The sequence below is a fragment of the Lichenostomus cassidix genome, chromosome 2, assembly GCF_008360975.1.
Source record: "Lichenostomus cassidix isolate B80296 chromosome 2, HeHo_3.0, whole genome shotgun sequence".
NCBI classification, from domain to species: Eukaryota; Metazoa; Chordata; class Aves; order Passeriformes; family Meliphagidae; genus Lichenostomus; species Lichenostomus cassidix.
The window spans coordinates 79,459,721-79,486,410 of NC_139482.1; the positions used below are offsets into that span (position 1 = coordinate 79,459,721).

The following is a 26,690-nucleotide window of genomic DNA, read 5'->3' on the forward strand; positions in this document are numbered from 1 at the left end:
TATGTGGTGTTTTTCTCTTGTTTCACCATGTTCTGGGAATGGAGGGCTCAATTCAGTCACCTCAACACAGATGCGTAATGCCATTTGAGACAGCCTGAGTTTTTGCAGTTCCAGTATAGCAGATATGATACAGGACCTACAAGAGACTCCTCCTGAGTGCTACCTGGACTCCAGGCTGGATTACCTAAAGGCCTCTCAAGCAGTACTAATCACCTGTTGTTGGTTACCTTTAATGTAGTTATATTTTACTTGAGTATTGTGATGAGAACAGCTCTATTTGATCTCACTGTCCTGCCCCAGCAATTACCAAATACAAATTATCAGAAAAAAGGTCTGAACACGCCAAGTGCGCATTACCTGTCTTTTAGATTTAGCTGCTAGCCTCAGGTACTTTCCAGAAAAAGTGGGGTTTAGTGTGTTTATTTAGTAATCTTGGTGCATTTTTCTTGCCTGAAACTGTGTCTGTGTTTAGCAACTGCAGGAGCATTTCCCAAGGACTTCAACAGCTCAGCAATGTACAAAGTGCCTCTTCCTTTTGTCTGTCTGGAAATTACCACTCGCTCGCTTCATCTGCTGTCCCTGTTTGTTCCTAATGCACCCTGCCTGTGCTACTCAGGCTTTCAGAGTTTTCTCATTCACCCTCTCAACTCTGTCTTTTCTGAACCAAAGAGTTCTGGCATACATCCTTGCTCTCGACATGGGGGCCATTCCTCAGCTCTGATTGTCTCTGTTGCCCTTCTCTGGCTGTCCAATTCTGTTGTATCCTTTTAACAAAGGGGAGTCAGACCTGCTCACACAATTCAAGATGCAGGTTGCTCTTTATTGCCCAGTCATTTAGTCTTGTAAGGGCCTCTGCTGTTCTCCCTAATTGACCATTTTCTGTAATATTTCAATTTCATATCATTAGCAACTTTCATTACCACCTGTAATCCAAAAAAAGGAAGGAAAAGTATGAATATGTTAAATACCCTAGCTCGCAACCCAGCTATTTCCTGGAATTTGTCAGTGGTGTCCTTTGGAAGAACTTACTGCTTTGTTTGTCCTCATGTAATTAGGCACTTGTGAAGGAACCTTCTATCCTGTGTGGTATCCCTACATTTGCCCAAAAACTTTCAGTAAGGGACATTAGAAAGGCTTTGGCACAGGCTGACACAGCATCATTTTATCCAGCTTGGGACATCCCAGATGAGAGTCTTACTAGATTAATGAAAAACTGTGTGGAACATGAGACCAGAGGTGTATCCTGTGCTCTTGTCTTGTTTAGTTCATCAGTGCCATGGAGGTGGAGACGTGAGGCATTCTTGACAAGTTTGTGGATCACAACAAATTGTGATGTGCACTCAGAGCACTCTGAGGCCTGGCTGCCATTCAGATGAGCCTGCACAGGCTTGATGAGAGACCTGGCAGCAACCTTGTGAAATGAGGCAGATAATGTAGTCTTGAGCCTGGGATGGTCAACATCCGGCCATTGGAGCACCCTGAGCTGCCACAGGCAAGCAGCTCTGCTGGAACAGACCTGTAGGCTGTCACAGCCTGCAGCCTGAGTGTGAGCTGGCAGGATGCCTTGGCAGCCAGCTGTGTCCTAGGCTTCATTAATAGCAGCACAGCCAGGAGACTGAGGGAGAAGTTTATTCACTTTTACTCAGCACTCATTGGACTGTGCCTAGACTGCTGTGCACAGGTGTGGGGGACAGCCCAGTACAGGAAAGACATTGATAAACTGGGGCAAACTCAGCAGAGGGCACCCAGGATGGACAGTAGCAGGAGTACTTGCTCTGTGAGCAGAGGCTAGGAAATGGGGCTTGTTAATCCTGGAAAAGAGATGTCTTAAGGGGGAACCTAGCAGCCACCTTCTTGTATGTGTGAGGAAGTTATGGAGAAGATTAAAGCAGGCTCTTTTGCTGAGATGGATGGCTGGAGGTTGACCCATTAATTGAGAGGAGATATTTTGGCTTGACTTAAAGGGAAGAAAAGTTCACTGTAAGTGTAATTAAGCAGTTGAAGAGGTTGCCTGGAGAAGGTATAGAGAGGGATCTTCATTCCTGGATGTTTCAAGAACCAACTGGACAAAGCCTAAGCAACCTGGTCTTGAATGTTGATCACAGGTCTAAAGCAGATTTTACTGACATACTTGAATCAGGATGTTGGATAAGAAAATCTGCTGAGGTCCCTTCTGACATGAAGAATTAATTTTGTATGATCATTGTTCATTTTATGTTTGCTTATTTATTACTCTTCACCTTCTTACCTGCATGTTTATTAATATCCAATTTCTTAGCAAAAAACAAACTAATGTTTTAAAGCAAAACCTATACTATGGAAAACAGATTTGTTCATATTGTCATTCAGCACTCACATGATTGAGTTCTTACATTTCAACACACAGACATAACTAAAGAACGGGTAAAAAAGAATACCATTTTTGTAAGGGATTCTAGTTTGAAATAAATCCTCCTCCCCTGCACTGGAGGAGTATTATATCATCTCCTTTTCCAAAGGAAAAAGCCCAACAATTAACTCTATCATAAATGCTGCATACTTAGCATAATTATTTTTGTACTGAATCTGCATGTGCATATATTTCTGCTGAAAATAATGTACAAAAAGATCTCAAATGATACTTAATCCTATGTGTGAAAAAAAAAAAAAAGATATTGGCAAGCTTGGGCTTGGATGTTTTCATGTCAGGGACAATTTCTAAGTCCTGGATAATTAAATTCATCTTTCCAGAAGAAGTTTTGAATAACTTTTTGATTATATAGCATTTCCCTGATGAGCTTGTTTGTTGGGATGTTTATTATGCATCTCAGATGCAATTCATCGACCTAATTTTAGCTACCTGAAAAGGTAGTCACTGAGTTTAAAATAGTTGCCTAGGCACCCGCTATATGTAATAGAGATGATTTCTCCTATCCCCAAACATGGCTCATGCTGTCTGCCTTAGAGGCTTGACTTGTGATAGAATTAATCATTCTGCAAAGCACCTGTTTTATCCTATTAACTAGGAGGGACTTTAGGCAGCTAGCTCTTCCAGGAGAACTAGTTTTATATGCTTATTTGGCAAATCTCAATATTCAGACTCATCCTATGTCACTTTTCCCAAATATCACAGAAATACCTCGAGGAACAGAAGTGAGCCCAACTAAAAAAACAACCTAAAAAAATTACATTGCTTAAATCTATCCTTAGACTTGGTAGCTGATGCAAATATCTTTTTTTGCATGGAATTTTGTAATATTACTCAGCTGGAGCCTATATCTGGAGCAGATACATACCTGGTATGATGACTCTTTGGAAACATGAAATCAGCACCATCTGTAACACAGAGTGGGGTGTTTGCAGGACATGATGGAGTGGTGATGCTTGGTTTGGGGGTTGTTATTTGGGGGTTTTGGATTTCATTTGGGTTGGTTATTATTTTTTGTTGTAGGGTTTTGTGGATGTATGTGTGTGCATGTTTTTCATTTTCCCCATCTGTGGATATCTCACAGGAGACACTGGTAGCTGGAAAGGTGTTGATAACACAGCAGTGCTTTGGTTACTGCTGAGCAGCACTGGCACAGCATCACTGCTGTCTCTCAACGTTTGTGCCATCAGGGGCTGGGGGTGGGCAAGATCCTGGGAGGGGACACAACTGGGCCAGCTGACCCAAAATAACCACCAAAGGGATATTCCATAACATGTGACATCAGCTCAGATAGAAAAGCTAAGGAAAGGAGGAGAAAGGTGGGGCGTTCATTATTTACAGTGTTTGCCTTCTGGAGCAACCACTATGTGTGCTGAAGCTCTGCTTCCCAGGAAGTGGCTGAACATTACTTGCTAAAGGGCAGCAGAGAAGAGAGTAGAGAAGAACCTATTTTTTTCTCTTTGCTTGTGCTCATGCAAACTTTCGCTTTTGCTTTAGTAAACTGCCTTATCTCAACCTGTGAGTTGTTTTCCATTTTATTTTCTCTCCCCTGTCCATCTGGGGGGTTATAGAGTGGCTTGGTCGTCACCTGGCATCCAGCCAAGGTCAACCCACCACAGAATCATTGGGAGATTCTGTGGAAACTCTAGAAGTGATGTGTGTGAAATAAGACTCCAAAGCTATTCTGGAATTTCCTATTCTTATGTTTCTTTCTCTTGATTGCTAGCTAGACTTACAAGCAGATTGATGTTGGATGCATACCTCTTTTTTTCTCCCTTGGCAATATCTGAGTCCTCTTCAGGACAAGTCAGATGTATGAGTTTGTATCTACTTCAGATTAAATCAGATGAAATCTGAAGTATTGCTTCTTTCTTTTCTTTCAGAAAGTAATTGAAAGCAAGTTCGTGCTTCTAGCAGCAGAACTGTGTGTACTTCGTAGAAAAGTCATGTAACTGATAAGCACTTCTAAAAGCCCAACTTGAACTCCTGGTCTAAAGGTGATAGCAATAATGCTTAGCATTCAAAGACTGCCTGTAGCTGAACAATGAAAGCAATACCAGATCAGCTCAAACCAGAATGTATCTGATTTAAGGTAAAGGACAGGAAACAGCTGTCTATGTTGTTAAGATTTCTCTTTTGTGGGCAATAGTGTAATAAGTGTTAAGTCAAGTGAATTAATTAGAGTAACTATTCTTTTGGAGTTGTATATTCAAACACCTCTGGCAAATTCTGACACCACTATTAATGGAAATAGTCATGAATCAGCCAGGGAAGAGCTATTTCTAACCTTGTACTGTCACTATGTCTGCTATTTTCATTCAGTAAATATTGCAAATTTTTCTGATCATTAATTAATTATTTTCTTCTTACTTAAAATGTTTTAAAATCCTTCTTTAATGATTTTAAAGAGATCATGAAGTTCTAACTTCCTCAGCTTTGAGTCACTGTTAAGTGCAGGAGGGTCCTAGGAACTGTGAATTTCTTGGTTTCCCATAACTGGCTTCATTGCAGACAGGTAAACTTCCAGTTTAATTTTTTTCCAGTGCATGCTTGGACTAACAAGCCCCAACTAGCTTATCAAATAACAGTATTAAATAACTTATAAATAATGCTTTTGAATAATTTATTTTGTAGTCAGAAAATATCTGCACATGTTAAATTCTGTGCTTGTTTGATTGACAATATTGAATTCAGTAGAGATCTGAGTATTATACTTTTATTACATTTTTCTAGTCCTTTTGTACTTTGTACAGTCCTTAGGTCAGTGGATCGTCATTTGCAGTTGAGACTCTAGATATTCCTATAGTACAAACAATTATTTTGCTGCTGTGCTCTGTAGAACAGAAACACTTCTAGAGGTTTCACTTTCTTGAGAGATTTTTTTCATAATGCAAACAGAAAAAGATACTCTCCAGAAATACAAGTCTTGGAAATGCCCGAACAGTTAAAGACGGGAGTGTGTGTGTTTGCCTAATTACAAGACAGCTGCTTGGATGGAGTATTTCAACCCAAACAGTGAGCTTGTGAAAAGTTTAAGTGACTCAAAATAGGATCTTAAAATGAGAAGTGCTAAACACTGCTAGATCTGCCTGCAACCAGAAAGAAAATTGTGAAACTTCCTCACCAGCTTTACATCATGGAATTCCACCAGAACTGCTTTTAAAAATTGCTTCCAGCAAATTTGACTTCCTGCTGTTGCTGAGTGCTTTCCTAGAAGCTGTGATGTCTCAGGTCTGCACTGCACACCTTCCCCCCCTTCAGCAGCTTCATTTCAGGAGGCAGCACCTCTCATCTTGGTCGAGGTTGGAGGAAGGAAAAGGGAGGCACAGGGAAAAGTGGCACCTTTTGTCTTGGCTTCCTGCCCACATTCTTGGCCTCCTCCCCAGTATCATGGGATGTATCTCTGGCAGTATATTCCTGAATGTGATGTTTGTCTAACGTGTGAAAATGTTTTTATGGTAAAGAAACTTAATTTTCTGTTACGATGTGTAATTTGACAGCATGAACGTGTAATTAGAATCACAAATACAACTGAGATTCTACAGATATAAGTAGATTAAAGAATACTGTATATACATTCAAAGTATGTAAGTAGGAAGTTAAAACTAGATAATGTAAACAGCCAAAACAGGCATTGGAAAATGTGCATAACTTGAAATAATTGTGCGTATGTCGTTGCTTGAGCCCTGAAATACATCTGCTTTGAGTGCATGTTCCTGCTGTTCCAACCAGTGCAAAGGAATTCAAGGCTGTCTTAAATCAACCTCACAATGAAAATGAGGGGCAACAATTATTACACAGCTCCAGTTTAACCCAGCAAGGCAATTTTAAGGACTTACACATTTGGCTTTAATTCTGTTGAAGACTTTGTCAATAGTGTGTGCTTGAAAATAATATTCTGAAAAGAAAGAATGGTTAAAAGAAGTCAATCTGCATGGAGACTGGGATACAGAATACTCAATCCATGAGAGTGTTTAAGGGGGAAAAAAAGGATTAGTGTATTTTTGTAGAGCTACAGAAATGGAAGAAGTAGATGCTGGAGGATGTGTACTGAATTGAATATATTGATTTCTTTTCTGTTACCGCTAATAACTTTGATTTAGGAAAATAGAGTTACATAGTGTATAATAAAATTCAAGTACACATAACTCAGAGGTGATTTTCAGTTCTGTGCAACTAGCTGGTTTAAACCCAAGTCATTGAGGTGAGAGCTGACTTTCTTCCTATGCTTAACTGCCACTGCAACTTTGTTATTGTTTCTGATATTTTAGCATAGCCTTTAATAATGGGCCCATTATTTAGGAACCAAATTTTGTACTGTTATACGTTCTTGACAAGTCCTGTGAAAGTAAGCAGGACCCTAATAAAAGACAGTGATATTATAATATTGTAAACGAAGGCCCTAGTAGTTTTAGCTTTTTGAAAATTCATTGCAAGTTTGCTTGCCCAGAATACTTGCAGGTACAATAAAAAAGTCATCATAATTACAGGCAAATTTATGTTGCTATGTTAGTTCAGCTATTTGTCCTCACTGAGAAAGGGTCTAGTATCTCTGTTCTGGGAAAGATTGTGGTTCTTCAGGTGACACGTCCCTGACACTGAAGTACGGAATTGGATTAAGTTTCCAATAGTGCTGTGGGGCCATTCCTTTGGGTGAATTATGATGGCGCTTCACTGTTTTACGAATCACTTGATGAGTCTCTTGATGTCATATGAGGTTGCTTTTCATTTGTGGTCTCGTAGGCAAAATGGCCATGGATAAGCAAGACATGAAGTAAATTCTTCATAAATACAACTCAAACCACGAGTCTGAGCCTGTGTTTGGAGACCAACTATTTTTAAGCAACAGCAGAATCCTTATCTGCTTCTCATCTTTTATCACTTATCAACAAAAAAATTTAAATGAACAGTTTATGCACATAGAATCATAAAATGTTAAGGGTTGGAATGGACCTTAAAGATCATCTAGACCCACTCTCCCTGCCATGGGCAGGGACACCTCCCACTAGACCAAGCTGCTCAAGGCCTTTTCCAGCCTGGCTTTGAACACTGCCAGCTTTGAGGCATCCACAGCCTTCCTGGGAAGCCTGTTCCAGTGTCTTACCACCCTCACAGTAAAGAACTTCTTCCTAGTTTCTAACCTAAATTTCTCTTCTTTCAATTTGTACCCATTACTCTGTGTCCTATCACTGTAGTTCCTGACAAAGAGTCACTCTCCAGCTTACCTGTAGGCTCCCTTCAGATACTGGAAGGTTGTGATGATGTCTCCACACTATCATGTCCAGGCTGAAAAACCCCAGCTTTCCCAGTCTGTCTTCCTAGGGAAGGTGCTCCAGTGCTCTTATCAACTTCATGGCCCTCCTCTGGACTTGCTCCAACAGTTCCATGTCCTTATGCTGGGGGCACCAGAGCTGGATGCAGCACTACAGGTGGGTGCTCTCACAAGAGCAGAGTAGAGGGGCAAAATCACCTCTTTTGACCAGCTGGCCAAACTCCTTTGATTGCAGCCCAGGATTCCCTTGGCTTTCTGGGCTGTGAGAGCACACTGCTGACTCATGTTGAGTTTTTCATCAACCATCACCCCAAGGCCTTCTCTACAGGGCTGCTCTAAGCCACTTCCCTGCCCAGCCTGTGGGTGTGTCTGCGATTGCCGTGACTGGGTGTAGGACCTTGGACTTGGCTTTGTTGAACTTCATGAGGTTTGCATCGGCCCATTCCCCAGCCTGTCCAGGTCCCTCTGGATGGCATCCCTTCCCTCCAACATGTCTAACACACCACCCAGCCTGGTGTCATCAGTGAACTTGCTGAGGGTGCACTCCATCCCACTGTCCCTGTCACCAGCAAAGATGTTGAACAGTATCAGCCCCAGTACTGACCCTGTGGGACACCACTGGTCACTGGTCTCTGCTTGTACAATGATACATAGACCACAACTCTGCATGCTGCTATCCAGCCAGTTCGTTATCCACTGAGTGGTCCATCCATCAAATCCATGTCTTTCCAATTTAGAGACAAGAATGTCATGCAGGATAGTGTCAAGCACTTTGCATGAGTCCAGGTACACAATGTTGGTTGCTCTGCCCTGCAAAACAAACAAGTGTAAAACAATTGGGTCTGAGAGAGTTATACAAAGTTTTTGGTTTGTTCATACTTTTCCCCCAGCAAATTTTACTACTGTTTAACAGATTATCTGACTTGGTGTATAGAAAACAGGAAGAAAAAGACAGACTTAATACAGCCAGTCTGTTATAAGTCTTGCAAATGATGTGTTCTTAACCAATATATTTTAAGAATATTCTCAACATATGTGTATAAACATAACACTGTAAATTGATACCCTTTCAGTCTGAAGGCTGAAACTAATTACAGTCTTATACAACTTAAACATATATATTTTTATTCCTTTCTGTCAATAAGCTATCTTCTGGATAGTATAAATTTTGGCTAAAAAGGAAGTCAAACAGAAGGTACATACTGTGAAGGGACACTGGGTTCAGTTTAACTGTGAAGGGGTTAGTAATTTCCAAACTTTCAGACAAACTGTGAAGGAAATGCAATTGTCATCACATTCTCATAATGATTGTCATTGTTGATTTAAGTGTATTCCAGTTAAATCCAAACTTTCAAACTTGCTTTGTGTATGTAAAGTATACTTAATAGAAAATGATGCATTAATGCAAGGACTTCTGCCTCTGCCTTCTGACAGGCAGAGATCCAGAAACAATTTTCTACTCTACTGAATTTTTTTTTATGATAATGTTTCTAATGGACTTTATTAGTTGATGTGTCAGCAGAAATTTCTGTCAGTGTTTATTTCTATGAAAATCCAGATTTCATGCTTGGAAGCACATAAAATATTCCTCTGTATGCAGCTTAGAAAAATGGCTAGGATTGTACTGATAGAATTTCTGGATTGTTTTCTCCATTGAATTGTACATATAGATCAAAGAAGTTTGACTCTTGGAAGAGCTTAATTCAACTCTGATGTTCTTTAGGTTTCTGCTGTATCTTAGGTGAGATACTTTGCCTCTTTGTGACTCTCTACCTTCTTAGGCAGTTATAAGAGTTACATGATTTTGATATCACATCGGAGAGTTGATTTGGTCCAGGAGAAAATCTGGGCAGGTTAGTGCAATGGTTTCTTCACACATCTTTTTTTCTGCAGGGGTGACAGTAAAGTCAAGGAAAGAATGCAGGTGGAGCAGCACAGTGTGTGAAGCTACACTGTGTGCAGTCCTGGTGTGGAGTCATGGGGTCCCCAGGGCACTCTCTGGTGCTCTTGGGTCCTCTGAGTGTTGGTGAGGTGGTCCCTAATCTTGGTGTAGGGTCACGAGTTTCTCACCTCTCACTTTTTTACTCTGGTTTCCTGCATTATTAATATATCCTTAGTTACAGGACTGGGCAGGAAATACCACATTGGTAATGACTCCTTTCAGATCTTGATCATTTCTGATTTGCAGTTGCTGCTCTTGCTGCTCACAATCTGCTAGTTCCAGATATTTCTGGAACGTTTTGATGATCATCAGTCTGTTTGCATATTTTGGCTACCTGTTTTCTTTAGCACACAAAACCAATTCTGTTCTTCAGGACAGGTGGCTGACTATATTTCATCTGCTTTTGCAACTGTGAAGAGCTGTTTAACATTTGCTGGCTTATGCTAACAGCTATCCTGTCTGGACATAAATCATGCTAATTGCTACGGAGAGTGAAGATAAACTAAGTTCTGTATTTTTCTTGCCCCAACTTTCTTGGTCATAATGTATGTTCAGGGAGCTTTCCATTCTTCAGTGTTATTTGTAGGGATGCCTTAGACTCTCAAAATATTGTAAAGAGTTTATGAAGCAAAAAGATCAAAATAATGGATGATAAAAATTCATGTGGATAAACTTAAAATGATGCACACGTGGAGAAGAAGAGTTATACGACATCCCAACTTCACACAGACATCTGATTTGGGATTTGCTACTTTTTATGGGGCTTGGGCTAAGTGCACAAGCGCATATCAAAAGGAGTGACAAGACGAGAACCTACAGTTCCTCTTAGGAGTAGAACGCTCTTCAAGAAAACACTCAGGAAATTTTTGAATGTCGTGCTCATCTTTGGCTGGGGGATGTGGATCCAGACATTTAAAAAAAGCAGATGTCCTTACCACAGTAGTTCCCTACTTCAGTGTGCAGTGGACAAGTCAGGAGATGTTGTGCTCATCTGCCAAGTCCTTATTTAAGGGGTACAGCCATGGAAAGAACCACCCAGTGATTGCTGTCTTGGTTCCCTCGTGCAGCCCTACTTGCCAGACTTTGTGTCTCTGAAGATCTGGAGGTACATTGCAGAGTGTTGTGTGGGGCTTGGAAGTATGCATTCTGCTGTCTGGCTCTAATAAAAGAGAGGCAAAGAGGATCTGTGCAATTCGGTATGATATATATAAGTAAGCTCCTTAACGGTAGGAATTAGTGAGGAAGTAGATTAGTCCTGAGATTACACCAGTACCAGAACTGTCTATCTTCCTTCAGGTTCAGAGCCATGGGAGACATTAAGAGTAGTCAGCATGAATCAGACTGCAATTTAAATTTAAAGTAGTGGTAATAAAGAGTCTATTTTGGCAAGAACCTTAGTGGATTATTTGCCTCAGACTCACAGGGAGTCTGTGGCCTTGCTATTTCTGTTCTTTGTAATGAACATGTGTCCTCAGGTGTTTCTGCCACTGACCTCATCCCTTGCATTACAAACTTCTTTTTCCTCTGATTATTGTTGGGAAGAATTACTTAGTCATAGTGTGGTTGGGGTTTGACTCTGGCCAGCAGCTAAGCTTTCACCCACTTGCTTGGCAACCCATTACAAAAGAAAGGGGGAGGAAATTGGGCAGGCAAAAGTGAGGAAAGAGCCTCTAGTGAGTCAAGAAAAAGACAATAGGTAAAAGGGAAAAAAAGTAACAAATGATGCAAAAGCACTTCACCACCATCAGACTGATGCCCAGCCAGTCCCCAAGCAACAGCTACTTTGGAGAAACTTCCCCCAGTTTATATGCTAAGCATGACAGTGTAGGGTATGGAGCATCCCTTTGGTCTGTTGGGGTCAGCTGTCCTGGCTGTGTCCCCTCCCTACCTTGCTGACGGGCAGAGTGAGAAATAGAGAAGGCTCAGTGATGTGCAAGCACTGTTCAGCAGTAGCTGAAACCCTTTTTTAATCACAGTATTATCATATGAGCTTCTGTAAAGAAAATTAACTCCATCCTATGATGTCACTTTATTTTTAAATTCACCCCGAGTCAAAAAAGGACCAATTGATGAAAAAATACCTCAGAAAGAGATCCTTCATACTATGTCAGTATCACCTCCTCCTAAGGTGGCTATGTAATACAAAATTTTAAGAATTCACTGTGAGAACTGTTTCTGGCTTTTGTTTGTAGATGTGCATTTCACTCTCTATGCTTGAGGATATTGGCATTGTCACTGAAGTAAAAAACCCCTGTTCCCTCAGTAACAGCAGCAAACAATATTCTCTCATTAGATTCCATGAATGAAACAAATTTGCTTGATTTATGAATAGATTTTTCAGCAGAACTGAAATAAATTTTTTGTAAATCCTCATGCTGAGGTCTCTAAAATATTGAGAGGAGTACGAATTTTTATGTGGGTTTCTCTATGTGATTGTATTATCAACTCCCACAGAAATATTTTCCTAAGAATTTTAGGAGGTTGCTGAGTTCTCAGATGATGCACTTTAGCTGGTTAGGGAAAATCCTTGCAGATTAGGATGGTAGTTTCAGTAGCAATGAATCAGGAAGAAGCAGCATGTGGTTTATCTGTTCTGATTAATCACTTATTCAGTTGCTATAATATATGGACAGAGAAGGGGACCAGGGGCAGCTCTGGCTTTGTGGTTTGGGTCTGATCTTTAAATCCTTGTGCACTGGTCAGCTGTGGTTCTGCCTTCAGTTTGAGAGAAGAAAAACAAGGGATGTACAACTAGACCATCTTTCTCTTGCCTTTTTTTCAAGGTCCTTTGGGCCAAATGCTGTACCTTTTTTCTCACTAGCACTTCTTGTAGCCTTTTTCTGATAAGCACCTCTTCTGAATTATCCTGCTAAGATAATTGGGAATGTATTAGAATTTTTGTTTAGTTTTAAGGAGGCAGGCTGTATAAGTAATTCAAAGTACTTGAAATTGTAAGCATTATAGCAAAAAGCAAAACTACCTTCTTTTATGACGTATTTCTTGAACAATACGATTCTTAGCAGGATCATATTGAACTTAAAGGTTGAGAAGCACTGCAGATGACTTAAGCACCAGGCAAGACTTCAGGCTTCCAGTGTGCTGACACTGGTTAATGTAGATAGTGCTGAGAAAATATCTGATACAGCCTGTGGAGACCTCAGGCTATTGTGTACATAAGACCCTTCATTCTGCATCCTCTTTGGAGAGCAGGGAAATAGAGATATTTTAATCAAGACTCAGAGTAGAAGTAGAGAGTTCCTGAGGAAGAAACTTTTTTGTCTTGAGCTATAGTCTTTGGAATGTTTCAGGAAATGCCTTTTTGAGTCAGGCATCTGTGGAAGAGAAGGAAATTTAAGGTATTTCATATTTATGTATCAGACTTTAGAGTAGGCTAAGTCAAGGAAAATATTGGAGGAAGTTTTCCAGTATAGCTTATCTACTGTCAGGTTTTAGAATATAGTTGTCTTTATCTTTTACTGTGATAGTGGGGACTTTTTATATCTTCTACCACACTTCTGCAAATACAGGAAGAAAAAAAAAGAAATTTTATGATTTAATGAACCTGAAGCTCAACTTGGCCTAAATTTTAAACCAGAGAATTCTTTTTCACACCCTTAGAGGCTCTAAATACTTATACAGTATGGTTGAAACAGTTGAGTGCAACAAGCTGAAGTCACAAAAGAAAACAAGAGCCAAGCTCATCTCCTTTAGTGAGCAGGGAGCTGGATGAGTCTATGGACAAAGAACAATCCCAGAAAGAAAACAGAGCCCTTGCTCTTTGGAAAGCCCTCATGATGGGTTAGTTAGAGTAAGACGAGTACTGACTTGATCCCACATATCCCTGATCCCTAACTGAGCCTAAGCCTTTCCAAAGGTCTTTAAGATATCATGTCTCCTTTAATTAATCTGTTTTCCTGCCTTAGTAATTTCAACATATCCTTTAAGATGTTGTGATAACTACTTAGGCAATCAGAAGACATTTTCGCCTTCAAGGTATTTGCCTGGTTCTGGGAGTTTTTCTTATCTTACTGTTGACTTGATATTATCAACCTGTTTTTAAGAATATTTACCCAGACACAGATTGTGCCAGCCTTGTCAGCTAAGACAGGGCAGTAACAGAAATCTGCAGTTTCAAAGGGTTTGCATGCAGCAGAAGGGAGGGCCCATATTTACAGATTGTGTACCCTGTTTCACTGTCACAAGCTGAAGGATTCAGATTAATTGCAGAAAAATTCAATGCAGCACTTATAGGTATTATGTAGTATTAGTAGGTATGTGTCCTGCTGTCTAGAGGCAATGCTATCTCAGCCTTCAGTCACCTTTGTAGTTTGAGATTACTGAAGGAATAATAGGTCACCTTTCTGCTGGAACTGATTCCTTGCATATCTAAATTCTAAGCAGTGCCAATTTTTACTTCTTCCAGTTGGAATTTTATTCCAAAAATCTAATGTAAACATATTTGTTAGTCTGTCAGTCATATGTGATAATATTTGAATTGACTTTACATTATGTAATAGTGAGAATTACTATTTTAGGTATCTTTTTCTCATCCATATCTGCACCTAATATGAACTGTGATATACATAATAATTTGCAAGAAGGACCAGGCCTACTGCATTCTGTGCCATTCTAACTCATCATTTACACCCACTGAATTTTTAGCTTTTCAGAATGACTCATGAACATCATGAAACCTTGTGGGTTTCACGTTCATAGACACAATGCCAAATATATATATATATATATATATATAAAAATATTTTTTTTCTTCTCAATTGTTAGAAGGTAGTATGTTGGAGCTGTTAACAACTGTAGGCTTTCAAATAGCAACTGTTGTTTGTATATGCAGGAAGAAATAGAGGTTCCCTATGGAAATTGTGCAATTATTATGTAGAACATAGAAGTAATTTATGGATTTATTTTTTAATTAAAAACAGGTAGAAACAGCATAAACATTAACACTTCTGACATCATTATATTAATTACTGCAATATCATAAACAGTAAATTAAAGTGTAGGAATAATTTTAGGTTAATAAAAAAGAAAAAAGTAAATTATTTTTATTTTACAGTAAGTCCTCAAGTTTTTGACACCATAGAAAAAAGGTAAGGGCCATTGTAATAGGAACAACAGAAATATTAAATGGTAGCCATACAGTAATCTCTATAAAGCATGTCTGACGTAGAGGAAAGGCAGCAAAAAGTATTTCTTGATGCATAATTGCATATTGGATTATTTTAAGTGATTGATTCTTATCCAAGGCTACTTCAGTATCATTCGTGGTTTTCCAGATGAGCTCAGTAACATGCCAGATTTGATTACTGTGTAGTAAGACAGCATGACTTACACATTTATAATGAATGCACCCATGGATTAATGGTTCATTGTAGAGGAAGAACTCACTGCCGAGTACATCTTTCTTACTGCAGCATCTTTTTATTAAAGAAACATATTTGGATTTTCTGATTTCAGTGATTTGATGCAGTTGCCAGTGTAGTTACTGATTTGGCTTTTACCATAGATTTTTAGACATTGTGGAGTTGGTTGTTTTGTTTGACTTTTTTTAACCAATATGCACTTTCTACCCATGAAAGGGTGATATAACAGACTATATAAACAGCATTAACAAAGTGACTTTTAAAGGAATTTCAATCTAATACTTAAAAATGAAAGTCTGCCTCTTTAAGCAACATTCCCATCTTCTTTAAGCATTGATGGTGTGGCTTCTTCAATTCTAGATATTTTTCTGTGTGTGTGAATGAAGCTTTTTTATTTCTGGTGGAGGAGAGTAAGATCAGTGAATGGCAGATGTAACTACCCCATCTGAGGAAGAGCAGAAAGAATGGCAATGTGTAATTAGAGAATTATGCCACCAAACTGCCTTTACCAATGACATTTTCATGGCTATACCTTCTTAGTTCCCTATTTAGTAAATCTCTGCCCATAACCTATGCAAAAGTGTACACGCAAAATTAAAATTTAAAGTGAAAACACAGCATCTGACATTGCCATTTTCATATGCATTTTAAAATCCTATAAATATTTTGTTTTATCTAAGGATTTATTTATGGTGTACAGTTTACCTCTGTGCCTGAGTTCAGCCTGAGCAGACTTCTGCAATTTAACCTTGGAACTACCTATGTTGGCATTACCTCAGATAAGGCATGAAATCCTCCTACAAGGAAGGGTGTCTGCCATCCACTGCCATCCTAAGGGTCACAGAAGGAATGTGGTCTTGCCATCTTTTATTTTTGAGTTCTGAATGTCGTGTTATTACCATTGCCAACATCTGTGTGATGTAGTAATAAAAATTTGGATCACAGAAGTACAAACTGATGGTCCTCTGAGACCATCAAGTCCAACCATTAACTAGCAGTGTGAGTCCACCACTAAACCATGTACTTAAGCACCTACATGTGTTTTAAAAACTTCCACGTGTGGTGATTTCACCAGTTCCCTGGGCAGCCTGTTTCAATTCTTGACAACCCTTTTGGTGGAGTTTTTTCTAATATCGTCTAAACCTCTCCTGGCACAGCTTGAGGCTGTTTCCTCTTGTTGTATCACATGCTACTTGTGGGAAGAGACCAGCCCTAACCTCCTTTCAGGGAGTTGCAGAGAGTGGTAAGGTCTCAGCTGAGCCTCCTTTTCTCCAGGCTAAACAGCCCCAGCTCCCTCAGCTCCTCTGGACTCACTCCAGCACTTCAATGTCCTTGTAGTGAGGTGCCCAGAGCTGGTCACAGGACTCAAGGTGTGACCTCACCAGTGCCGAGTACAGGGGGACAATCCCTGCCCTGGTCCTGCTGGCCGCACTATTACTGATACAGGCCAGGATGCCATTGGCCTTCTGGCCTGTATCAGTAGGGCTACACTGTGTCAGTAGGGCTCACGCTGGCTCATATTCTGACGGCTGCCAGGTCCGTTCCTGCTCGGCAGTTTCCTACTGCTTTTCCTCCTCACACCTCCCCTGCTCCAGCGCGGGGCCCTCCCAGGCTCCGCAGGGAAACACAGGTCCCGCCGGTGTCCCTCCCGGGCCGCAGGGCCATCCCTGCCGGGCCTCTCCTCCCTCCCTCCGTCCCTGCTCCGCTCTCCCCTCAGGCTCGCAGGGCTGTTTCCCGCACGGTTCCCCTGGCTCAGCCCCGGCTGCCGGGCAGCGTTTTGCCCTCCCTTGGCCAGGCTTTCCCCAGGCTGAGGGTCTCAGCCTGCCCTGCCATGGGGCCGGGCGGGGCAGCCCCGGCCTCATCCCTGTGCGACACCCGGACACTGCGCCCAGGTGGGGAGAGAACCGCCCTGTTTGGATTTGTAGGGCTGTTGGGCTTTTTCATTAAATTGAGATAAATTTTTTAGATGCTCTTAGAAGGACAGGAGAAAAAAAAAATTAAAAGGGTCAAACTCTAGTCAGAATTTTGCCAGTGCTTTGGAATATGGGAATCCATGAATTATTTATGTCTGACTTCCCAGTGTGCTCCCAGAAGGCTGGTAGTATTTTCCCTGTTCATCTGTCTGTGATCATCTAAGAATTTAATTTGGTTCTCTCAGGAGTGTGTATATGCTCTGACTTACAGAATCTCATCTGTGTTTTTGTGACACAGATAGGAAATAGTGTTGCTGTTGTAGAAATTAAATGTAGCTGATTTACTTCTAGTAGTTTCTCAGCTATGGTGTACTCTGTTAAGCTGCTTAGCTTTTCTTTTTCTTCTTGTACTTGCTCGAATTTTTCCTTTGTTTTTGGTGCTAAGTTCCCAGGAGTGTGGGTACAAAGGCTATCAGCCAACTTATTTTGTGATGAAAAATGAAAGGAACTGGGGTGGCTTTTTTAGGGAAGGGAAGCCAGAGAAGAATGAAAGATATCATTGTCATCATCATTATGTGCGAAAATGCTTTTTTGAAGACAACTGATGGAATTACTACATGTTTTGTGTCCATGCTGAACAGAGTAGGAAACAAGGAGCTTAAGTATATTATGTTAAACAGTAAAGCACGTTTTCTATTGATAAGGCCAGTGGAGCTTAGAGCAGAGGGAGGTGGCTAAGAGAGGCTGCAGTGAGAGAGGCTGTGCAGGACTGGTTCTGTGTGTTAAATATGTGCAATGACAGGAAAAACTCTGCGTTGTGTAGAGATCTGGTAGTGGGCTAGGGGCACAGAGGTTCATTTCAACCATATTTTTTGTAATTCTACGGTACTAGCAGTTTTAAGTCCCATTGTAACCTGAGAATGTCCAATTTCTTATGCTGAAGACTGAGCTAAATTAAAAGTTAGTATCTTAACAGGTGTGCAAATGTGAGCCCTTGCTAGGTTGGTGTTTGCTGTTGAAACACTGATTCATGTTGCTGAATCATGTGCATTTTTAGTATAGTGGGCGCCTCTGTGGCTCATGAAAACTCATTCTGTGTTTCCTTTCTATGTGGTATTTCCCATACAAATTTAAGTAATAAAGAAAACCTGTTAGAGTCTAATGTTACCAGTTCAGCTGGATAGTACAGAGCTGTGGATTCAGGGATAGTGGCCTACTAAGTGCCATTGGCTGCAATCATTCCCCTTGAATAACCATAGTACTAAACAGAACTGAAGAGATAGATGTTTGAAATTACATTCTCTGTCCAGAAGAAATACTGGACAGAGAATAGGAGCACAAAATATTCCTTTTAGTGTCAAAGACATTTATTTTCATTTCTCTGTTTCTAGATGAAGAGGACATGTGCAGCATGCCTTTTTTAACCTTCCCCCCCTCCCCCCTTTTAAGATCTATACTTAATTAAAAAGCCCAAACAAATTACAGACACATGTAGTGGTTGCAGAATGTTAGCTACTGGCCAGATATTGAGCCAATTTGAAGTAAGAACAGTTTATGACAGCAGTTGTTTGTGTAATCAGATTTTTTTTCCCCCATGTAAACTGATACTTGCAAATGTTGATTCCTAAAGCAGATACTGAAGTGTTCTTTGGTGGAAACAAAGAGTTTAAAAACACAGCCTAAAAATTAAAATTTACTGAAGTTGAATATAGTCCTAAAAGAAGTTAACAACAGCAGCAGGCACTTGCTGCCTGTGTCTCATGGATGTAATTGTTTTGAACTCACATAAACTGTTGCTGTACCAGTAGCATCTTTTTGATCACAGTGCAGCTTCCCCGTTGGCCACTCAGCCTTGCAGTCCCTCTTAAATACACTTTAAATATTCTGGAGCATTTGTGCTGGGGCAAGCATTTTGTGTAGTTCTGGACTCCCTGTCTCGTTTTCTTTGCTGGGTTTTACCTCCTCGGGCGAGTATTTATGAACCAGCCGATTCAGCAGAGCCTCCCCGCCGAGGGGTCAGGCAGCCCTGGGGGAGCGTGGGGATGAGCTGAGCAGACAAAGGGGTTTTTTCCAGAAAGCTTCCTCACCACTGCAGGGAAACCAGGATGCAGCAGGGAGCTCCTCTCAGCCAGTGTGCCTGAAAACATTTCACCAGGCGCCTCATTCACAGCTCTGGTGTTTCTTCCCACCCCAGCGCACTCCTGGGATGCAGCTCTTTGAGCTTTATGCTGTTGTAGTTCCACGTGTCTCCCTGGTGAGCTGCTCCGAGCACCAAGCACGGCTTCCCACCACCTAGAGAGAGTGTATGCAAGGGTGGTGGGACTGCTGCCCCTGTCCTTACTCATGTTCCTGGATCCCGTGGTCTTTTGCAGACTTCACAGGCTACGCAGCTGATAGCAAGGAGTGTTGCATTACAGTGATTTCTGCAAATATCACTGTATTAACTATTAGGCTACAAAGTCAATTATTAGGCCAGTTTTGTTTTCAGGTAAATAGCCACACCAAAAATTACTTTTATTTCTATTGTGATACTGTGATTATTAATTTCCTGAGAAAGTAAAATAACTAGATTGTTTGAAAGCAAGGTAACAGAATAAGCATTCACATGTGTGTGCCTACATGTCTTTTCTTTATGTCTTTTCTTTCTTTTTCATGTACTTTACAAGCCAGTAGCAAGTTTAAGTGTATGTCACAAACTAGTTAACTTCTTGTAACAGAAGCCAGCTCTTTTGTTTAACAAACCAAGGCAATGTAATTCAAAAAGTCCATGTAGATTGAGGTACTGGAATTGCATAGAAATTATGTACGGTCTGCTTGTACTTGTGATAGAAGAAGGCAGGTATATCTTCAAGTTTTTATGGCTTAATTTCAAATGTTGTTTTTGTCTGGAGCAAGGATATTACCAGAACCAAGGATTTGGTATTTACCATTTTTGGTAAGATTTGCTTACAAAAAGTAAGCTGTATGAAAATATGTATCTTCTTTAATTAAAATTATATATAATCACATTCTTCAATATATAAACTAATTTAGCCTGAAATTTTGGGAGATTTTTCTTCTAACAAATAACTGGCTTTTTTCTAAAAAATCTGTGTTTTCATGTTTTTGTCTTGCATATGTATGCTAGTGTCTTGAGTTTTAGAAAGCTTTTGAAAAATGCTACCCAGCTGGGCTAACTGTATGTTCTTGGGCAGCACTGTGGCTTCAGAGACAAAGCTTTATGGAAGGTCATCTTCTTTTAGAGCTCTAATTTCCAGACTGATGTGGGCATTCTTAGTCTCAGTATTGAATTTTATATTTGCTTTTATCAGCTACCCTTTCCTACTGCTTTCAGTCTTCTCACTTCTTCCATAAAAGCTCTATTATCATGTATTTTAGCAGAATAGAGCCAAGGCAGGAGTTTTGCTTCTGATGCGAGTGGTGAGTGCTCTGAATATCCCTACTGCTCTTTAGGAGGCCCATCCAGCTGGCAGCCAGTGGGTCACTTCTCTTCCACAGAATAATTCTGGCCAACTCCTACAAGAACATGATTTTATCCTAATGTGCCTGCACATAACTATGCAAGCTGCCTCTCTGCTCCTTTACTTCTGGAATGTGGAACAACATGTCTGCCTCTAGAGATGTGCCAGATACTGCACTATAGCTTAGCCTTCGGAAAGATAAATCATTCCACAGTCACACCACCATTTTGCCTTCTAAAAAGAAATGCTAGAAATGCCTTCAAGTGCTAAGATTCCTTTTTTTTTTTTTTTTTTTTTGGTTAGAGGTCTCAGAAATGGCTTAAGAACTGGTGTGTTATTTTTCTCAAAAATACTCTGATAAAATGTTGTCAAAATCACCGTCTAGACTAGAAGAAAGTGTATGTAAGTTACCTAGGCTTAAAATATAGTACATGTTAAATAATCATGTGTGTTAGCAAGTCAGGACTAAATGGTTTATATTTTTCTCAAGTATCATTTGTTGTTTTTCTGTTTGCAAAGTGTTTCATGATTCATTACTTTCATGATACTATAATTTTATGCTGTTTGCTGCCTCTGGAATAGTATACAAAAATCACATCTATAAATTATTTGAATTCTCTCCAAATGTACTGATGGTGAACATTTCAGAGTAAGACTGGAAATAATTTAATTTTTTTTATTAATTCAGAAATAATTTTAGTTTCAAATGTGATATGTTCTATATTACAGAACAGAAGCACATTCTACAATTTTTACCTTAAATGAGTGTTACTATTCTTATATGTATATGATTTCTGATATTTATCAGGTTTATAATAACAAATTAATTGTTTTATTTTTCCATAAACTGCAGAAACTATGCCTGTTCCAGACCAGCCCTCGTCTTCTGACAAGACAAGTTCCCTTAGTCCTGTGTTGAACACATCCAATGGCGATGGCTCTGAAACTGAGACAACCTCTGCCATTCTAGCTTCAGTCAAAGAACAGGTAGGCAAGTGATGCATCTGTGGGATAGAAATAAATAGTGGGATTTACTGTTTTTTTTTTTTACAAATGTTTCATAGCTAGCGTCTGAATAATTTAGTTCACAAATGCATATTGAACAGAATGTTAACTATTTCTTCATGTTGTAGTATACTTCTGTAAGCTTTCCTACAGTAAATTTAATGTAATTTCATTTAATTGCTTGTTTTATTCTCCATGTTCACTCTTTACTGTGGATGGTGGTTTTCAGATATCTCTCCTTTTCTTGTTGGCAGTCTGCATGTGGTGTTACAGTACACTGGCATTTCATGTAAGAGTTATAGACAAGTGAATTGTGGAGAAGATGTGTTATTGTAGAATTTTTAAAGTATTTGTAAGAGTCATAGGTTTTTGAAATTTATATTCATGTTTTCAGGGGCTTTTGTGTGTAAAACTTGATGTGAGATTATTTCAGGGCAAAACGGGGTACAGGTAGAGGCATTCGGTTTTGGATGATTAAATCCAAAAGTATTAGAAATTTTCACAGAAAGTGTCTTCAGTGTGATGGTCTGTTTGATGCCAGTGAGATGGGTTTGGACATTTGAATGTAAATTTTTGTGGGCTGAATGTCAGGGATTCTGCTTTTAATGCTTTTTGTACATTAGGAGATGGTTAGTATTTCAGTTCATGCAAACAACTGGTCTCTGTCGCTACCTCATTTGGTTCAACAGCATCAACAGGAATTCCAAGGAGAGACATTAAAGACAGATGCTTTTAGGCAGCTTTCTCCTTGGCAAAGGTGTCTAAATTGGTTCTCCCATTTAAAGTAGTGATCTTTCCCTTCCAGAGACATTCACTGCTTCTTGATTTAAATTAATGCATGAATTCAGCTTATGATATCTGCCAGCACTGGAGTAATAGCTGTTGAGTTTTAGAGATTTTATAAAAATTATGACATCGTTCTTCATTGGGTTTTTTGCTATATGCCAGTTCTCTCTTTTGGATGTTAAAGGTTAGTCATATTTTCTATTCTGAAAAGAGAAGTGTAAGAAAGAAATATAGTAATGTGGAGTTTTGTCTTGAGATTTATGGCACATTGTTGGAATTGAAAATTGCCCGTGATTTAGGTGTTTGTATTCTCTTCCATGTCAATAACATTACTTGGGCACATACCAGTGTTTCAGCCTGTGTCACTGCATTATTTTGTAGGAAAATACCTGCCTTAGGTTTTGATTCTGATGCTGAAAAAATGTACAGGGAAGTTATGTAGATTGAAGATATATCTGCCTGTTAGAATGTGAATCACAGTACCGAACAGTGACAAGAAGTCTCTTGTTGGGTGTTGTGATGGTTGCTGGTTTATACCTGGTTATGTGTTTTACAAACAAACCTCCCACCCCTATTAATCAGTGAATTGAGTTGTAGAGGGAATTGCTGCTGAATCCACTAGACGAGAAGGATTTCAAGCGGTAATATATTAGCAAAGTTATTTCTGATTCCTGTGAACCACAGCAAAAAGGAGCTTGTAATAAAGTAGATCTGCATACACTTATCACCAAGAACAGCCTTGCCAGCTAATTTAAGATAGTGCTGACTAAAAAGATAATGTCTTGAGCTATTCTGGTACAAGGTACCAAAATTTAACAGGAGCTCTGTTAATCAAGCTTGTTTCTTGATAGGTATCTCTAGTCAGACCTGTCTTGAAGCTGGAAGACTGCTCTAACCTCAAAAACAAGCCTAATAATAATAATATTCCAAACCCCAAACCTGCTTTTGAGCTTTTTCATTTCCCCGCAATATTGTGAGTTTTGACACACTTCCATTGTTCAATGCTTTGTTGGAAAAATTCTAGATAATGCTGCAATCCTGTGCTTCAGAGAGATGAAATACATTGCACCGATTCTCCATTATGGGAACAAATGAAGTTAGGTTTCTCACTGTCTGTTCAAATGGATAGCCCCCTGCTTTTTAGAAAAAGGAATGAGTTGCTATACTGTCTGGTAGGCGATTTTGCTCTATGTGTCTTTGACTGTAGTCAAAAATACATCTAGAGTTAAACAGTTATTGAGAAATACTGCTAATATAGAGAAAGATGATTGAATTCATAATTAAGATTTTTTCAACAAATCAAGTATATTAAATTTTCTTCATCTGTGCTCATGCTTAGCTTTAAAATGTTTCCTTGCATTTTTCCTCTTGGGACACTTGGGGTAACTTCATGTGTTACTTCTCATAAAGTAAATAGAACAGTGTCACTGAGTGATGGCAACAGATTAGACTGTGGTATTTATGATGCTGATGGCTGTAAAAGGTGTTTGCAATCTTTGAAGAGCATGGGATACATGAAAGGTGCAGAGAAGTAGTAATGTTACATTTATTTGCTGTACCTAAATATTCTGTGTGAAACTTAAAGGATATAAATTTGAAGTTTTGCTGTGCTTAGTTTGAAAAACACATATCCCTATATCAAAATTGCTCATATTTTGAGGAACAGATTAATTGGGTCTAAAAAGTTTGTTGGGTTGAAAAAATTTGCTTGGTATGTCAGATGTCAAGTGACACAAATGATTGTCATGACTTGATCAGAAGATCTAGCCACATGCTTTTCAAGCTGAGGATATATGTCAAAAGAGGAATAGAAGCCTTTATTTTGTTATTGAGGAGTTAGGTTGATTTTGGGAAATGCAAATGCAGAACTCCTTGCTTTAAAGTATAAGCCATTTCATTTGTGCTTAACTTCTGGACAAGCATACTGATTCACTTCTGAGTTTCAGACTTCAGAGATGCAATTGAGAAGTGGTTGAAATGGAACATGAATCCATTTTTTATCCCTTGCTGATAACTTTCTTAAGGTTGGACGGCATTGCTGGAGGCAAGGTCAGAATCATACCCCATGTGTCTAGGAAACTGTGAGATGCCAGGCAGTGACCTTTGGCTTAGCTGTTTTGGAGCAGTCCTTATGAAGAGGAACAGTAAATAGCTTCTGTGAAAATGAAAACTGTTGTTTAAGGGGGTTTTGTGTTGTTTTTGTTTGTTTGTTTGGGGTTTTGAAGACAGTATCAAGATTTGTAAAGAGAAATCAACCAATAAACACATAAATTCAGTTTCCCATGCTGTATAAAATTTATAAAGGAACTTTTTTTCTTATGATATACTGGCAAACACCTTTGACCCAATGCTTTATGGGTTTTAGAAAACATAAGGCTGTTTCTCTTTCTGCTTTTTTATCTGTTTTTGTATCTGTAAATATGGGAAAAATTCTTCAACAGAAAAGTCAGATATCAGGACTCTGATTTGTGAGGATGTATGCGATAGATGCAACTACTTCTGAAAAAAGTATGATGTGCTTCTGATTGGGAATTTCCACCTGCAAAAGAGACTTCTGAGCCCACTTGTTAAAAAACATCCTGGGAAGGGAGCTATTGATGATGCTCTTTTGAAGGTAGAAATAGCTGCTGGGGAGCCTTTTGAGTAAATATGTAATGAAGCTGATGCTTTTCCTGAAAGTCTCCAGACATATGTGGTTCACAGTATTTTGGTTCTTAGCATACAGAAAACTGCTCCCTTGGAAGCTGAGGAGGATTGTAGTGACCTAGAAGAGGCTTGTTTTGGCAGATTTTATTTTTATAGAAACACTTGGAAAACATGAGATAAATTAATTTCCTAAGAGTAAGATCCATCTTGTAGTATGGACAGCTATTTTCAACTAAGAAATAATGTCATACATATTTTTTATTTTCTTTGTGGCTCTAGATTCCTTTAGTATCCTAGTAGTAGCCTGTTTCAGAGAGCAGCTTTTCCTTTCAGAAAACTTATGGAAAGAACAAGTTGTGCTAGTGTTTAATATTTCTTTTGAATCTTTTTTATACATAAAAATAAATAAATATTTCAAATAAAGACACTTGTTTCCAGTTGCCTGTCTTCATTTCACTCTTTCAAGAAAAGAATTTAGACTCCCACACTGTTTAAATATTGATTAATACGCCCTTTAAATCAGATTGCTGGTTTCAGAGAAAATAGAAGTCTTTGGCTTTTTTGGTGTCGAGTTGCTTTTGGTTTTGCCTTGGGTCTTTTGGGTTGGTTTTTTCTTTTGGCTTTATAAGATTTTTTTTTTTTTTCTAAAGTGACTTTTGTAGGTTTTAAAATTTACTATGTTTTTCCACTAGGAATCTATTTGTTTGTCAAAAAATTACAACTTGAAACTACACTAAAAATCACATACAGGGCAATTATTACTAAGTGTTATTATGCATGTCAGTATTAAATAAGAGTAATATATTCATCTGATTTAAGTAATTTTTTACATTAGGTGTTAATACTCTTTGGAATCAGAGTTATGTATACCATGCTCATCTTACGTATGTACATGTAAGTTAAACTGCAGATAGAAATGGCTGTAGAAGTTTGAACATTTTTTTTCGCTCTGGCAGATTGTTTTCCTTGTGTCTTTATATTATGATTGAAGTTTTAGGAAAGAAGTCACATATCTAGATGGATATTTCAATTTAGACTCTTTTTTTTACGGCCTTAGGTCCAGAAGAGATATGTGAAATCATCTAGTCTGATCAGCAGTTTCATACAGGCATCCACATATTGGGCCCCAGTTCTGGTTACAGAATGACATATTCAATGTTTTCCCTAATATAATGCATGCCATGTTGTGATGTGTGATATTCACAAAAAAACCCAAACATTCTTGCCTTACAGGTACCAGAAATTACTCTAGTAATATCAGGTGTTCAGCAGGTTTTCTAAATAAGTTAAATTATAATGTATTCATCTCTTGCTTCCTCTCAAACAGCAGACTTTGTTTCTGCCTTTAAAAGTTTTAGTGTCTTTATTTCAAACTCATGTTAATTGTATTCAATCAATAGATATTTCTTTCATAAACTCTCTTAAGTAGCATGTCAATATATTCACTTCCGTAGTTATGGAACTCCCTTGCTTCCGGTTGGGTTTTAAAATATTCCAGGGAGATATTCCTCTTCTGTTTTCATTAATATATTGATTTAAGACCAGAACTAGACTTGGCTGTGTGATATACTTAGAATAGCACAAGTCTATACAGTGGATACCATGCTTCCAAGTTGCTGGACAGGGCAACACATTATTGAAATACAAAGCTTTGGAGTACAGCTGCTGGTTCCCAGATACATTTTCAGGTTGATGGGAATTGCTTTTGAGATTAACAATTCCGCTACTGGAAATGGCAAGTCAGGTGGAGAAGTTTTGAAGTGCACCATCACATTGCCTGTTGAAGAAGGAAATCATTTAATATAGTTACCATCCACACTGTTCTGTAAGATTCTCAGGTTCTTGGTTTAGTCTGGGACAGGTTTCATGCCATTCTTTGT

At 39.1% G+C, this 26,690-nt stretch overlaps 1 protein-coding gene across 4 annotated transcripts in view; it reads left to right on the forward strand.

Moving 5' to 3' along the window:
• Window positions 1-26,690, forward strand: part of CTNND2 (catenin delta 2) — a 638,189-nt gene that overhangs the window by 101,215 nt on the left and 510,284 nt on the right. For all 4 annotated transcript variants that reach the window (XM_085052133.1, XM_085052132.1, XM_085052134.1 and 1 more), the window contains exon 2: window positions 21,227-21,360. In XM_085052133.1, the coding sequence (XP_084908259.1) occupies window positions 21,232-21,360 (129 nt within the window). In that variant the 5' untranslated portion in view covers window positions 21,227-21,231. The remainder of the gene's footprint in view (window positions 1-21,226; window positions 21,361-26,690) is intronic.